Source organism: Macrobrachium nipponense, chromosome 33, assembly GCF_015104395.2.
Source record: "Macrobrachium nipponense isolate FS-2020 chromosome 33, ASM1510439v2, whole genome shotgun sequence".
NCBI classification, from domain to species: domain Eukaryota; kingdom Metazoa; phylum Arthropoda; class Malacostraca; order Decapoda; family Palaemonidae; genus Macrobrachium; species Macrobrachium nipponense.
This window is the reverse complement of record NC_087219.1, coordinates 16,381,895-16,398,063: the sequence shown is the minus strand read 5'-3', so window position 1 is coordinate 16,398,063 and position 16,169 is coordinate 16,381,895. Positions and strand designations below refer to the sequence as shown.

At 52.1% G+C, this 16,169-nt stretch overlaps 1 protein-coding gene across 1 annotated transcript in view; it reads left to right on the top strand.

Annotated features, from left to right (window-relative positions):
- Window positions 1-16,169, top strand: part of LOC135202775 (TBCC domain-containing protein 1-like) — a 62,916-nt gene that overhangs the window by 25,043 nt on the left and 21,704 nt on the right. The window contains 1 exon segment of the mRNA XM_064232237.1: window positions 5,931-6,077. Coding sequence (XP_064088307.1) covers window positions 5,931-6,077 — 147 coding nt within the window.

Genomic DNA, 16,169 nt, shown 5'->3' with positions numbered 1-16,169 from the left:
CTGCCAGCGAGCGAGGGGGGAGCGTCAGGTCTGCCTCTCCCGTACCTTCAATCCTCCTCGGGCTATACCCGGGAGGAGCGAGGTACCGAGGAGTGATCACGAGAGGTGCGCCGCTCGTGACCCCGCTATGACGCCGTATGGCTCAGGCACGGTTTTAGGACCGACCCAGAAACATACGCGCAAGTAGTTGGAGGCGACCCGTCAGGGGTCTGCCGCTGTTCCTCCTTCTGAAGGAGGAGTATTGCGGGACCTGTTCCTTGCTGAGGGACTGGACGGTCCTACTCACAAGACGCAGTACTCCCGAGATACAGAGGAACTTTGCAGAGGTCTTAAGCTGATTCGTCAGCATAATGACACTTGCGGAAGGATCGCCGCTACCACCGGCAGAGCCCACGTCCCGGCTCGAATCATTTTTGGGGTCCCAAGAGGGAACCCAAAATGATGGTGGGCTTACCGCGATCAGAGCTTGCAGACTCAGTCCCCTGGATCAAGTGGAGAATCTCGTCTCAGGAACGGGAGGATTCGCTGAAATCCGGACGGTCTTCTAAGCTGCTTCCTCCCCCTCTAACAGCGTCAGAGGCGATTCTACGTGCCTTCGGAAGACCCGATACTGCCTAAACAGGTTAACCCGGAGTTAGCGAGGCCTGACTCCAGGTGTGTCCCTGCAGCAGCTCCTGTCGGAGAACCTATGGTTCTCGCAGCAGGAGGCACTTGCCCTGGAATCTACCGCTATGGCAAGCGAGTCCAGGCAGTCTCTTGGTTGGATTGTGGTTCCCTCACGATATCCAAGTAGCAGCGGCCTCGGGAGTTCTGCTCTCGAAGACGACGCTTTCTTTCAGGAGACTGTGCCAAGTCTTGAGGAAGAGCAATCTCTTACCTCGCCCATCAGACTGCTAACCTGTGGGCCAAAACTTGGTTCTTCGACGTAGGCGACGCAGTCCTTACCCCGAGTGACCAAGGGGGGCCGGGTCGTGAGGCGGCACTCGGAGCTTCGCATGGGACCCATTATGAGTTCCCCAGCTCTCTTTTCCCGGAGAGATGGTGGACGCTGCGGTGGAAAGGCGGCGCAACTGACGACAGTGACCGCTTAGGTTCACCAGGCAGTCTTGAAGGTAAACTGGGCAATCTCGAGCGACTGCGGCCAAGCCAAAGAGCTTGGCTAGCGCTTCCACGCGGAGCGAAGACGGTTTTCACCGTCCAAACCCCGTGCGAAAGACTCCTGCTGTTTCGACTTCTGCTAGAGGAGGCCGTAATCAGCCCTCCTCCCAACCCTCCTTTCCCCGAGGAGGTGTGGGAAAGAAGTCGAAACGAGGACGGGAAACGCTAGGGACGGCGTTCCCCCTCACCTGCTGCCAGGAAAATGTGGGGGGGGCACCTGGCGGGCCATTGGGCGACTTGGCAGCGCTACGGCGCCGAGAAACTGGATAGTAGACGTCCTTCGGGAGGGATATCTACTACCCTTCGAGTCTCGGCCCCCCCCTCATCTCCAAACGGGTCCATCTACAAACCTATGTCCGGGGATCAGCAAAGGACAACGCTCTTCGACAGGAGATCAAGACCATGCGGGCGAAACGAGCTGTAGAAATCGTGGGGGGGGGAGGGGGGGGGGGGGGGGGGGGACCAGTCACCGGGCTTTTTACAGCCGCCTCTTCCTAGTGAGAAGGCATCGGGGGGCTGGCGTCCGGTGATAGACCTCTCTCTCCTGAATCGCTTCGTTCGCACGACGCGGTTCAAGATGGAGTCGGCACGCTCGGGTGCTCGACTCGATCAGGGGAACGATTTCATGCTTTCGTGGACTGAAGGACGCGTATTTTTCAAATACCCATCCATCAGTTCCTCCAGAAAAGTACCTCCCGCTTCATCTTCGACGGGACGTGTACCCAATTCAGGGCACTTTGTTTCGGTCTCTCAACCGCCCCACGAGTGTTCACGCGAGTGTTCACTCTGGTGTCAGCTTGGGCCCATTCCGCACGGGATACGGTCTTCTGAGGTATCTCAACGATTGGCTAGTCCTGGCGAGCTCCCGCTCGCAGTTGCTACAGGCAGAGATCGACTCCTCAAGTTTTGTCGCGATCTGGGGGATCGTGATAAACTACGAGAAGTCCGATCTCGAACCCAAGCAGAAGATGAAAGTACCTGGGTATGCTGATAGACACGGTAGCAGGGCAGGTCTTTCCCGCAGACTTGCGTATCAGCAAATTCAGGGAGGCAGCCGGCCGGTTCCTGTCTCGGCAGGACAAGGCAGCACAGCAATGGCAAGTCGTGATCGGCCCCATCTGTCGTCCACTCGAGAAGTTTAGTCCCTCACGGGCGTCTTCACCTGCGGTCTCTCCAGTGGAGGCTAAGGAGAGTTTGGTCTCAGGCCAAGGATCCTCCTTACTTTCCCGTGGCTCTCACGGGACAAGGTGAGGCAGGACCTAGCCTGGTGGCTCGACGACAACACCTCTTAGAGGAGTGCCCCCATACGCACTCCCCCCCCGGAGATGCTTCTGTTCTCAGACGCATCGCCGAGGGATGGGGCGCACACCTGGAGGAGTGCTGACTGCAGGTTGTGTGGGGACCATCACGAAAAGCACCTTCACATCAATGTCCTGGAACTCAAAAGAGGCGGCGTTTTTCAACGCTCTCCGAGAATTTCAGGACCGCTTAGTGGGACACTCAGTGGTGTTGATGTGCGACAACACCACAGTAGTGGCATATGTCAACAAGCAGGGGGGGGCTAGTGTCTCTTCCGCTCCATCAGTTGACGGTGCAGGTGCACGAGTGGGCCACGGCTCACTCGATAGAGCTGTCAGCACGCTACATTCCAGGCAAGAGGAATGTAGTAGCGGACAAGCTCAGCCGTCGGGATCAGGTGATAGGGACCGAAATGGTCTCTACACAGGACGTGGCGGAAAGGCTCTTCAACCTGTGGGGGCGACCGGTCGTAGACCTGTTCGCCACCCGGCACAACAGAAAACTTCAGGTTTTCTTTTCAGCCGTGCCGGACCCATGGGCAGCTGCAGAGGACGCTCTCCAACACCCCTGGGACAACCTCTTCGCCTACGCCTTTCCTCCCTTCTGTCTGATTCGGAAAGTGATCAGTCGAGCGCTGGTCACTCCCAATCTCAGAATGATCCTGTGGCTCCCAAACGGCCTCAAGCCGTTTGGTATCCGGACCTGCTGGCTCTTCTAGCGGACGCACCGAGAGAGCTACCCAATTGGCACAACCTTCTAGCCCAGCCACACGTAGAACGGTACCACCTAGCAGTCCAGTCCTTCAACTTCACGGCTGGCTGTTATCCACCCATCTCTTGCGAACGAGAGCTTTTCTCGTAGCGCAGCAACAGAGATGGCTGGACACGTCGACAGTCCTCTGCAGCTGTGTACCAGGGGAAGTGGGCCGTCTTCTGTGTTGGTGTCGTAGACAGGGTCTGTCTCCTCTCAGAGCCACTCTTCAGCAGGTAGCGGATTTCCTCGTGTTTCTTCGCGCCGAGAGAAGCTCCTCCTCAGTACCCACAGTTAAAGGATATAGAGCCGCCCTGGCTCTCGTCCTAAAGCTGAGGGGACTGGACATCTCGAAACTCGTTCGAGATCTCCTTGCTAATGAGGAGCTTCGAAAGGGTCTTGCCCACCCAGGGAACTCAGGCACCCCCTGCGTGGGATGGGTGACTCTCGTCCTTAGGAGGTTGACTCGAAGACCCTTCGAGCCACTCCGAGAGTCGTCAGCGGATCTGACCCTCAAGACCCTCTTCTTGCTGGCCCTGGATCGGTCGAAGAGAGTAGGGGAACTACATGGTCTGTCTTATGATATTAACACACCAGAGGCTGGGGATCTGTGACGCTCGATTTCGTCCCGAACTTCGTAGCCAAAGACTCAGAATCCGTCGATCCCTGACGACAGGTTCGAGTCTTTCACGATACCCCTCCCTTCTGGACTTCTTCACCGATAACGATGCGGAATGAGATGCTGCTTTGTCCTGTGAGGGCGCTACGGCGCTATCTGAAGAGAACTCGATCTCAGGCCTGAGTGTCGACAAGCCTCTTCGTTAGCACTGGGGTTACCAAGAAAGAAGGTTTCCAAGAACGAGCTTTCTTTCTGGGCTGCGTGAGGTGATCAGGAGAGCGTACGAGGCTGATGGTAGCGACGACATCCGTACGCTCCGACCGAGAGCCACGAAGTCAGAGGTATCGGACCCTCCTTAGCGTTCCGTAAGAACTTCTCCGTGGCGCAGGTCCTGAAGGCAGGTGTCTGGGCCAACCAGACCACCTTCACGTCCTTCTACCTTCGGGATATTGCCCACAAGTCCTTGGATACTTTTTCCTTGGGACCTGTGGTGGCTGCTCAACACGTTGTGTAAGCTTACCCAGCACCCGAGCAGGCAGAACAGCATCGATTCCTAGTATGACTGGGAGAATGAATGTGCGAATGAGAGTGTGACTGGCTTCTCTTACCATCTTTCTCTAACCTCTACCTGTGGGCAGAGGATACGGTCGTTACCACGCTGGGAAGGGAGTCAGATGCAGGTAAGCTACTCGACCGAGCTCCATCCTATCTCTTTAACTAGAGATAGGAGTGTATATCCACCACTTCCTCCAACAAGGGGGGAGGAAGTGGGATGCCTACATGAGACAAACCCATTACTTATATTTGCTCATGTACAGGAAAAGTTCTTACAATGCTGGTACGAAGAGATACGCTTGCCTCTCTCTTAGTACTCGGCCCAGAGGTCTGACCATTGATCCTGCGGTGCACACCCCGATCAATCGGACAGAGGCTTGGATCCCTCCCTCGCTCTTACGACCAGGGAGGCAGGCCAGGGATGGACGAACACCAGTCTGTTCATCAAAGACTCAGATTCCTCCCACCAAGAAGTGAGTCTTCCTATTGTTAAAGGACCGATGGTTTGTATTACGTATCGGAACAAATGACAATTTGTCGAAAATTGCATTTTTCCTAACTATACAAACCTGAGGTCCTTTACATATAGTCCCTCTCATGCCACCCCTCACTCTGCGTATTTTGCATGGGCCAAAAGCAAAAGTGACTTTGCGCGCGACGACCTCGGACAAGCAGTTAACTACGTGTTCTCCCCTTGTTCGAAGCTTACGACCGTTACCAGCTGCCGCTAGCTACTTCCTATTGTTTAAAGGACCTCAGGTTGTATAGTTAGGAAAAATGCCAATTTTCGACAAATTGTCATATTTTACTTAACACCAGGGTTAGGTACCTTGTTTATTTTTATGTACTATTCCTGTAGCATTACATATATGTATGTTATCTGAAAGGGTGAGCCAGTGTTAGGCACTAATACGTATACAAGGCAGTCATTGCTAATTTTTTTTATCATCTCAAACTGCATTAGTTTTTACTTTTTAATGCTCACAATTTTATTCTAGGTGTGCTCTTCACCGAGTGATTCCATTCGTTTTCTAAAGTTTTAGTTTATGTCACTATATGCTAATCTTTGTTTGGCAGAGTGCCCATCAGCTGGAAAAAACAAAAAAAATAATAAAATGGAAGAATAACAAATGCCAACCAAGGGATAGTGAATAATGCATAAACTGAAAATGAAACGTATCTCATAGTGAATTATCATACAAGTACTTTACATTTACATTTCACTAATTTAGTCTTGTAAATTCCTCATGAAAACCAGGACATTTGTCCACCAACCCTACAATAGATGGTACCATTAAGGTCATTTTGCAGCATCCCTCCATTTCTCAGCTGCTTTTCCTTCGACCCATAACTTTTCATTTACTGTGTTCCCACCTAGCTGCCTAACTTCAGCTTACTCCATTTTGCTCATTTAAGGATAAACCTTTGGTCAAGCTGTAAGAATGGCGATAAACTTGACTCAGTTATTTTGTTAAGTTGATTTCTAAGAATTTATTTTCTCGTTAAAGTTCTGTACAAGGTCATTGATTAACCCAAACAAATACTACAGTTTATTTGAACAGTGGTTATTGAGAGGTCTTGACTGGGCTCCTCACGGAGAATGGCTTTGTGTACGCAGAGGATGCAGACAGCCGTGGCCAGTGGTATCACTAGCACCTCAATCACATCATAGGGTAGTAGCCTCACCAGCAGCAGGGTAAGAACTTTTTATTTTTTTATTTTTTACATTGCTTGTAAAATGATATGTAGCAATAAGTAGTCTTCATTTGGAAGTTTACTTTATCTTAGTTGTAATTAAGTATTCGGTGAATTAATTAGTTTAAGTTTTAATTAGGTATTGTGTGAATATCTCATATGTAGCAATAAGTAGTCTTAGTTTGAAAGTTTACTTTATCTTAGTTATAATTAGGTATTCTGTGAATGAATTTGTTAAAGTTGTAATTAGGTATTTATGAAGTAGATTAAGTTGTAATTGGGTATTCTATGAATCAATTAGTTTACAGACATTTTTCAATGCAATATGCAACAAATCAAAGAAAATAGTGCAGAGGACAGCACTTGACTATTGGTATCATTGTAGGCATTTTAAATGTAAACAAAAATGAAAAGCTTGGGTAAATGACATGATAATATGGTATTTGAATGTTTGAAATGTTAAAAATCACAATTAGTCAGTCCAAAAGTTTTTAAAATTTCTACTACAGAAACATGCTTCCTAGCCAGTGATATATTGTTCCGATACGTAATACAAACCCTCGGTCCTTTAACAATAGGAAGGTAACTAGCGGCAGCTGGGACGGTCGTAAGCTTCGAACAAGGGAGAACGGTAGTTAACTGCTTCCGATCCGATCGTGCGCGCGCCGTGCACCCGAGCAGTGAAGAATCACTTTTGCTTTCGGCCGTGGTTTTCGTGACAGGACGTGCTCGTCATCGCTCTGCCCGCTATTTCGTCGTGTGCTTTGGATGTGTTTACAATTTCTTCTGACTGGTTTGTTTGTGGTTGTGAATGAAATTGTAAGTACTCTTTTTTCATTTTCATTGATTTGTAAAGTGACTGAATTATGGATCTCGAAGAGCTTTCGCCGCGCCCACCAGCTGCCCGTAGAGTGTGTCCCGGGCTGGAGGGGCGTAAATGCGGCGGATTTCGCTCTTATCCTGATATAGATCCACATGAATTGTGTTATCGGTGTCGGGGGCGCGAATGTTCCCGAACCGAACCATGTAATGTATGTATGAATTGGTCCGAGGCGCAGTGGGTGCTGTACGAGGGTAGGAAGAGGCGTAGATCGACCAAGGAGTCGTCGGAAAGCTCTCCAGCGACTCCTTTGGTGACGGATACCTCGTCATCCTTCCTGCCTCCAGCTCAGCCCCCACGGTTTTGCCGCCTTCCCCTGCGGGGGTGGGGGGGGTTTCGGAGTTCTTCTCCTCACTCGATCCGTCGAGTGTGGAGGAGGGCGCCCGATACCCCGGATGTCCAATTGTATTCGGGGTCTTCCGTCCGCTCTGGGTGGGGTTCGTCCTCCCCCAGGCGTGAGGGTGCCCCTCTAACTGACCCGACTGTTCCTCCCTCAGGTGTGCCTTCTGTGAGTGACGACCTTGGACAGGTGTGGGCGTCGTTGGGACTGCAGGGCGCTCCCAGTATCCAGGGCTTAATTCAACGACTGGCGGGGTCGGCAGTAGTAACTCATGGTGTAGTCACAACGACTACGAATACAGTGTCTACCCCAGCGTACGCCGCCCCTCCTCATGTGGTTTACACGCAACACATTGCATCTGTGACCCCCACTGCATCAATCCAAAAGCCGATTGCTGCCGTACCTAAGAGGGGCGTGCCGCCTCCACCTGGATTCTATGTGCTGCCGACCCCCGACTTTCGCTGTCCGAAAAGTTCTCCCCTGGACCTGCCGCCCGTCCCGATGATGAAACTGGCTGAGTTGGAGATGCCTGTGACGCCGGACTATGCTGCCGTACCTGCCGTACCTGCAGCTAGTGTTGCTGGCCCAGCCGCTCGCGCCGCTCCTACGAGGCGCGCGGTGCGTGACGCTCATGTTGATGTTGCTGCTGGTGCTGGTCTGCTGGTGCTGGTCTGCTGGTGCTGGTCCTGCTGGTGCTGGTCGGCCCGCTGGTGCTGGTCCTGATGGTGCTGTCCTGCTGTTGATGTTCCTGCCGTGCCTGCCCCTGCCCACGTCGCGTCTCGTCATGGAGGTGCTGCCCCGGACTCAGGTCTTTCCGGACAGGATCAGTCGGGGCGTGTTGCTTCGGCAATTGGCCCGACTTTTCCGTGGATGGAAGACCTGACGTCCGTCCTGAGGGAGCTGACGAAGAAGAGGAAGAAGAAGAGGAAGGTGTCGTCGTCGTCTTCATCGTCTTCTTCGTCGTCTGTTGCCGCCTCTCCCCCTTCGACTTCTAAGGCTTCCAAGCCGAAGAGAAGAAGGCTTGCCTCCTCCCCCCCTAAGAAGGCTCCTGCGGGACCTTCGAAGGGCCCGTCTCACTCCGGTGTGACGGGGGTGCTTCTGCTGGTCCTCCTGTTCCCTCGGGAACAGGGCCCGTCTCCTCTTCTGAAGAAGAAGACGACGACGGGGACCAAGGGTGTGCTGGCTACTGCTGGTACATCCTCGCCTGGTCTTGGTAGCGCTGCTGCTAAGCCAGGTACGGCTCGGCTTCTCGTCCGCGAGAAGTTCCAGTGTACGGTCTCCTTCGGGCGACCGTGCAGCCAAAGTCAAGACGCCTGAGCTCGCTCCCCGTCATGACCGAGGGACGGAGCAGAAGACTGTCGGAGAGTCGCGCAGGTGACTCTCGCCAGGCCAGCGGCCGCTCTCGTAGCGACCAGCCGGTACCTCGGGTTGACGTGACGGTCTCTGACCGGCCACGGGTTGAGGCTGGGAAGAGGTCCCCTCGACCGACGGTACCAGCTTCGGCTGGTACCAGCGGTTTTTGACGTGCCGTGAGGACGCCTCACCGGTCTCACCGCGAAAGCGAGCTCTGCAGATCACCTGACGCCGCTCCCACAGGGACCGGACGGAGACGGTGGCCAGCAGCAGCTCGTCTGACGCACGGGACCGTGTCGACGTGCTCAGTTGAGCCGCTTGCCACAGGTGAGCGGCACGGCCATGGCCTGCAGTATCGATCCCCACCGCGGGTTGGTGATCGGCTGCAGCCCCCCCCCTACGTACGCTGGTCCTGCCAGCGAGCGGGGGGGGAGCGTCAGGTCTGTCTCTCCACTACCTTCAACTTCCTCGGGCTACACCGGGAAGAGCGAGGTAGCTAGGAGTGATCGTGAGAGGTGCGCTGCTCACGATCCGTCACGATGCCGCACGCACCAGGCATGGTCTTAGAACCAGCCAGTCGTACGCGCAAGTGGTTTGGAGGCGACCGTCAGGGGTCTGTTGCTGTTCCTCCTTCTGAAGGGGGAGGGTCTCGAGAGCTGCTCCTGTTGGGAGGGACTGGACGGTCCTACTCCTCAGGACGCTGTAACTCCCGAGATCCAGAGAACTTTGCCCAGGTTATTGGGCTGATTCGTCAGCACAACGACCTGGGGGTGAAGGATCGCCACTACCACCATCTGAGCCCACGTCCCGGCTCGAGTCATTTTGGGGCCCGAAGAGGGAACCCAATTGACGGTGGGACTGCCGCGATCGGAGCTTGCAGACTCAGTCCTTGACCAGGTGGAGAATTTCGTCTCAGGACGAGAGGATTCACTTAAGTCAGGACGGTCTTCCAAGCTACTTCCTCCTCCTCTGCAGCGACAGCGGAAGTTCTACGTGCCATCAGTGGATCCAATACTGCCCAAAACAGGTTAACCCGGAGCTAGCTAGGCTAACTCCAGGTGTGTCCCTGCAGCAGCTCCTGTCGGAGAACTTGTGGTTCTCGCAGCAGGAGGCACTGGGTCTGGAAGCTACCGCTATGGCGGCTTTCCAGGCAGTCTCTTGGTGGATCTGTGGTCCCTACAGTATCCAAGGTCGCGGCCGACTCTGGGGGCGCTGCCCTCGAAGACGGACCCCGACTTCAGGAGACTGTGCCAGTGCTGGAGGTAGGGCCTCTCCTACCTCGCCCATCAGACGGCAAACCTGTGGGCCAACTTGGTTCTCTGTCGTAGGGACGCTGTCCTTACACGAGTAGCCAAGGGGGCTGGGCGTGAGGCGGTAAATGGACTCCGTAACGGACCAATGAAGAGTTCCTCCGCTCTCTTTCCCGGAGAGATGGTGGACGCTGCGGTGGAGAGACGGCGCACTGATGACAGTGACCGTCTGGTTCACCAGGCAGTTTACGAAGGTTTCTGGGCAACCCGTACAAACTGCGGCTAAGCCTAAGAGTTTAGCTAGCGCTTCCTCGGCTGCTAAGACAGCTGCTCCATCGAAGCCCGAGGAAAGACTCTTCCTGCTTCAACTTCTGGTAAAGGAGGCCGTAACCAGCCCTCCTCCCAGCCCTCCTTTCCCCGAGGAGGTGCTGGGAAGAAGTCGAAGCGAGGTGGGAAACGCTAGGGACGGCGTTCCCCCTCACCAGCTGCCGGAAGTGGGGGGGTGCCTAGCGAGCCATTGGGCAACTTGGCAGCGCTACGGTGCCGAGACCTGGATAGTAGACGTCCTTCGGGAGGGATATCTACTACCCTTCGAATCTCGGCCACCCCTCACCTCCAACCCGGTCCATCTTCAGCATATGTTTCTAGGATCCTCAAAGGACGACGCTCTTCTGCAGGAGATCAAGACCATGCTGACCAAACGAGCTGTAGAAGTCGTAGCAGATCGGTCACCGGGCTTTTACAGCCGCCTTTTCTTAGTGGAGAAGGCATCGGGGGGCTGGCGCCCGGTGATAGATCTCTCTCCCCTGAAACCGATTGTTCGCCAGACTCGGTTCAAGATGGAGACGGCACGTTCCGTGCTCGACTCCATCAGGGAGAACGATTTCATGCTTTCAGTGGACCTGAAGGATGCGTATTTTCAAATACCCATCCATCAGTCCTCCAGAAAGTACCTCCGCTTCATCTTCGACGGGACGGTGTACCAATTCAGGGCACTTTGCTTCGGTCTGTCAACCGCCCCACAGGTGTTCACGAGAGTGTTCACACTGGTGTGTGCTTGGGCCCATTCGCACGGGATACGTCTTCGGAGGTATCTCGATGATTGGCTGGTCCTGGCGAGCTCCCGCTCGCAGTTGCTGCAGGACAGGGATCGACTTCTAAAGTTTTGTCGCGATCTGGGGATCGTGATAAACTACGAGAAGTCCGATCTCGAACCCAAGCAGAAGATGAAGTACCTGGGTATGCTGATCGATACGGTAGCAGCTCAAGTCTGCCCGCAGACTTGAGGATCAGCAAATTCAGGGAGGCAGCCGGCCGGTTCCTGTCGCGGCAGGAACAGGCAGCTCAGCAATGGCAAGTCGTGATCGGCCACCTGTCGTCACTCGAGAAGTTAGTTCCTCACGGACGTCTTCACCTGCGGTCTCTCCAGTGGAGACTAAGGGAGAGTTGGTCACAGGTAAAGGATCCACCTTACTTCCCCGTGTCCATCACGGAGAAGGTGAGGCAGGACCTAGCCTGGTGGCTCGACGACAGGAACCTCTTAAGAGGAGTGCCTCTACGCACTCCCCCCCCGGAGATGCTGCTGTTTTCAGACGCATCGACCGAGGGATGGGGCGCACACCTGGAGGAGTTGCTGGCTGCAGGTGTGTGGGACCATCACGACAAGCACCTTCACATCAATGTCCTAGAACTCAAGGCGGCGTTTTACGCTCTCCAAGAGTTCCAGGACCGCTTGGTGGGACACTCGGTGGTGTTGATGTGCGACAACACCACAGTAGTGGCATACGTCAACAAGCAGGGGGGCCTAGTGTCTCTCCCGCTACACCAGTTGACCGTGCAGGTGCACGAGTGGGCCACGGCTCACTCAATAGAGCTGTCAGCACGCTACATTCCAGGCAAGAGGAATGTAGTAGCAGACAAGCTCAGCCGTCGGGATCAGGTGATAGGGACCGAGTGGTCCCTACACCCAGAAGTGGCGGAAAGGCTCTTCAACCTGTGGGGGCGTCCGGTCATAGACCTGTTCGCCACCCGGCACAACAAAAAACTTCAAGTTTTTTGTTCGGCCGTGCTGGACCCATGGGCAGCTGCAGAGGACGCTCTTCAACACCCCTGGGACAACCTCTTCGTCTACGCCTTTTCTCCTTTTTGTCTGATTCGGAAAGGGATCAGCCGAGCGCTGGTCACTCCAATCTCAGGATGATCCTGCTGGCTCTTCTTGCGGAAGAACCGGAGAGATGCCCCCCTGGCCCCACGGCAACCTTCTAGCCCAGCCACACGTAGAGCAAGGTACCACGGGCAGTCCAGTCCCTACAACTTCACGGCTGGCTGTTATCCACCATCTCTTGCGACGAGAGGCTTTTCTCGCAGCGCAGCAACAGAGATGGCTGGACACGTCGACAGTCCTCTGCAGCTGTGTACCAGGGGAAGTGGGCCGTCTTCTGTGGTTGGTGTCGTAGACGGGGTCTATCTCCTCTCAGAGCCACTCTTCAGCAGGTAGCGGATTTCCTCGTGTTTCTTCGCCGAGAGAAGCTCCTCTCAGTACCCACAGTTAAAGGATATAGAGCCGCCCTGGCCCTTGTCCTAAAACTGAGGGGACTGGACATCTCGAACTCGTTCGAGATCTCCTTGCTTATGAGGAGCTTCGAAAGGTCTTGCCCACCCAGGGAACTCAGGGCCCCCCTGAGTGGGATGTGACTCTCGTCCTTAGGAGTTTGACTCGAAGACCATTCGAGCCACTCCGAGAGTCGTCAGACAGGGATCTGACCCTCAAGATCCTCTTCTTGCTGGCCCTGGCATCGGCGAAGAGAGTAGGGGGAACTTCATGGTCTGTCCTTCAATGTTAAACATACCAGGGGTGGGGCTGGGGATCTGTGACGCTCGATTTCGTCCCGAATTTTCGTAGCTAAGACTCAGGAATCCGTCCGTCGATCCCTGACGACAGGTTCGAGTCTTTCACGATCCCCTCCCTAATGGTTTATTTCACCGACAACGATACGGATGAGTTGCTGCTTTGTCCTGTGAGGGCGCTACGGCGCTATCTGAAGAAAACTCGACACCTCGGGCCTGAGTGTCGACGCCTCTTCGTTAGCACTGGGGTTACCAAGAAAGAAGTATCCAAGAACACACTTTCTTTCTGGCTGCGTGAGGTGATCAGGAGGGCGTACGAGGCTGATGGTAGTGACGACATCCGTACGCTCCGACCGAGAGCCCACGAAGTCAGAGGTATTGGACCCTCTTTGGCGTTCCGTAAGAACTTCTCCGTGGGCGCAGGTCCTGAAGGCAGGTGTCTGGGCAACCAGACTACCTTCACGTCCTTCTACCTTCGGGATATTGCCCACAAGTCCTTGGATACTTTTTCCTTGGGACCTGTGGTGGCTGCTCAACACGTTGTGTAAGCTTACCCAGCACCCAGAGCAGGCAGAACAGCATCGATTCCTGGTGTGACTGTAGGAATGAATGGTTGAATGAGAGTGCGACTAGCTTCTCTTCTCCATCTCTCTCTCTCTGCTGTGGGCAGAGGGTCACGGTCGTCACCATACTGGGAAGGAATTCCGATGCAGGTAAGCTACTCGACCGAGCCCCAATCTATCCCTTTAGTTAGGGATAGAAGCAAATATCCTCCACTCCCTCCAACAAGGGGGAAGGAGTGGATGCCTACTTGAGACAAACCCATAACTTTATGTTGGCTCTTGTAAAGGAGCAAGTTCTTACTTGCTGGTACAATGAGATACGCTTGCCTCTCTCTTAGTACTTGGCTCAGAGGTCTGACCATTGATCCTGCGGTGCACACCCCGATCAATCGGACAGAGGTTTGGATCCTCCCTTGCTCTTACGACCAGGGAGGCTTTCCAAGGTTGGACGAACACCAGTCTGTTCACCAAAAAAGACTCAGATTCCACCCACCAAGAAGTGAGTCTTCCTATTGTTAAAGGACCGAGGGTTTGTATTACGTATCGGAACAAATGACAATTTGTCGAAAATTGCATTTTTCCTAACTATACAAACCTGAGGTCCTTTACATATAGTCCCACTCATACACCCCTCACTCTGCAACTTTTTGCATGGGCCTAAAGCAAAAGTGATTCTTCACCGCTCGTGCGCGCGGCGCGCGCATGATCGGACAAGCAGTTAACTACCGTTCTCCTCCCCTTGTTCGAAGCTTACGACCGTCCCAGCTGCCGCTAGTTACCTTCCTATTGTTTCTTAAAGGACCTCAGGTTTGTATAGTTAGGAAAAATGCAATTTGTTCATAGAATCTTACCTGCCAGATATATATATAGCTGTATTCTCCGAAGTCCGACAGAATTTCAAAACTCCCGGCACACGCAGTGGTCAGCCAGGTGGTAGTACCCATTCCCGCCGCTGGGAGGCGGGCGTAAGGAACCATTCCCATTTTCTGTCGGATATTTTCTGTCGCCGGTGCAGACAACAAGTGTTTTCTGCACCTCCGTCATTGGATTTTGGAACTCTCTTGGTCACTTGAGTATCCCGATTGATTTTTGGTTATTTGATTAGGATCAGTGGTTAGGCATATGCTAATTGTGGATTGTTTTTATTTTGGCTTGATTTTTCCTTAAACTTACGATGTCTGGATCTAGTTCGACTAGGCCAGAGTATGTTGTGTGGAAGAATGCAAGGTTAGGCTACCGAAAACTTCGGTAGACCCTCATACAGTGTGCCCAAATTGTAGGAAACATGTTTATGTTTGATGAGCGCTGCAACGAGTGTGAAAATATGTCTGATTCTGCGTGGAAGGCTTATGAATCATAGGTACGTGAAACTAGAACGTGATGTGTAAGGAGGTCTTCCTCCAGGCGTGTAACAAAACAAGTTACCCATCCAGTAGAATTTATCCCTCCAAAGACCTGTGATGCCTTCGGGCCCTACAATAGTGTCTTTGGAGGGTAATACCCTATCTGTGATTCTTAAATCTTTGCGTAGCCTGGAATCATGTTTGCATTGGAAAGTTATAGTAGTGTAGTGAAGTATAGTGATAATGCCATGAGTGTTCATTCTATGCGTAAGCGTATAATTTCTCTTGACAAAAACACACCGCGTGATGGCTCTCCCTACTCGGGTGAGGCAATGTAGTAGGGAAGTAGCTGTCCAAGTGTCTAAAATACTCTACGTTTGTTCATAAAACTTACCAGTCAGATATATGTATATATATATCTGCGGGTAAAGGTGAACAAGCGATGTTGTATCATAGTAATATTATTTTTGCCCTTACGTCATATTACTATCAAACGGTTGTATGGTTCAAGTTATATACTCATACCATAGTTACTCCTACGGAGGACAACCGAGAGTACGATTATTCTTATTACATTTAATCGGTTTCTCCCTGCACTATTCAGGGGTTGAGGTTTCGGTTTTACATAGTTTTTAAACATTTAAGGTATTGTTATGACAATACCAAGTTAGCCTTTTATATTTATCAAATTCAGTTTCGCTTAAAATATACCAGTTTGATGGATTTGGTTTATGCTCTATAATGATAGTAAACCTATTCATTCGTAGAATGGTGTAGGTGGCAACTTCAGGCAGAGCAGTGAGAGAACGACGAACGTTCTCTGGAGTCTGCTGTCACTAAGCGTAATGCCCAGTGCTCAGTTCCATCTGATTGTCTGCCATGCGCAGTAGGTTACGTCTCTCTCTCTCCTGCGGGATTGACGGACTAACCGTATTTCTACCCTACAATCACGGCCTTAGCCTCGGGTTGAGGGGAATTCTAGCATACATGGCTGAAATCTTCACTTTGCAAGAATTTTTTCATAAAAAAAAAAAAAATAATAATAATAATAATAATAAAATAAATAAATAAATATATATATATATATATATATATACATATATATATATATATATATGTGTGTGTGTGTGTGTGTGTGTGTGTATGTAGTATGTGGATATATATATGAATGTGTATATGTATATATATATATATATATATATATATATATATATATATATATATATATATATATATATATATATATATATATATGTATAGATATATATGTGGTAAATGTATGTGTGTGTGTATGTATATATATAGTATTAGACCTTTTTCGATTCTGTTTACCGCATGGTAACAGAATTCTGTCCGAGTCTACAGCGGCATAGCACACATGATTTCCCTCGAAACAAGAATGATGTGCAAGAGATGCAGTCAATTAGCTCGCCGAGACGTCCCTTGCTCGATTATGAAGGGGACTCCTTCCACTGCTAAATACGACAGCGCCGAGCGCGACGCTCGGCAGGACGCTT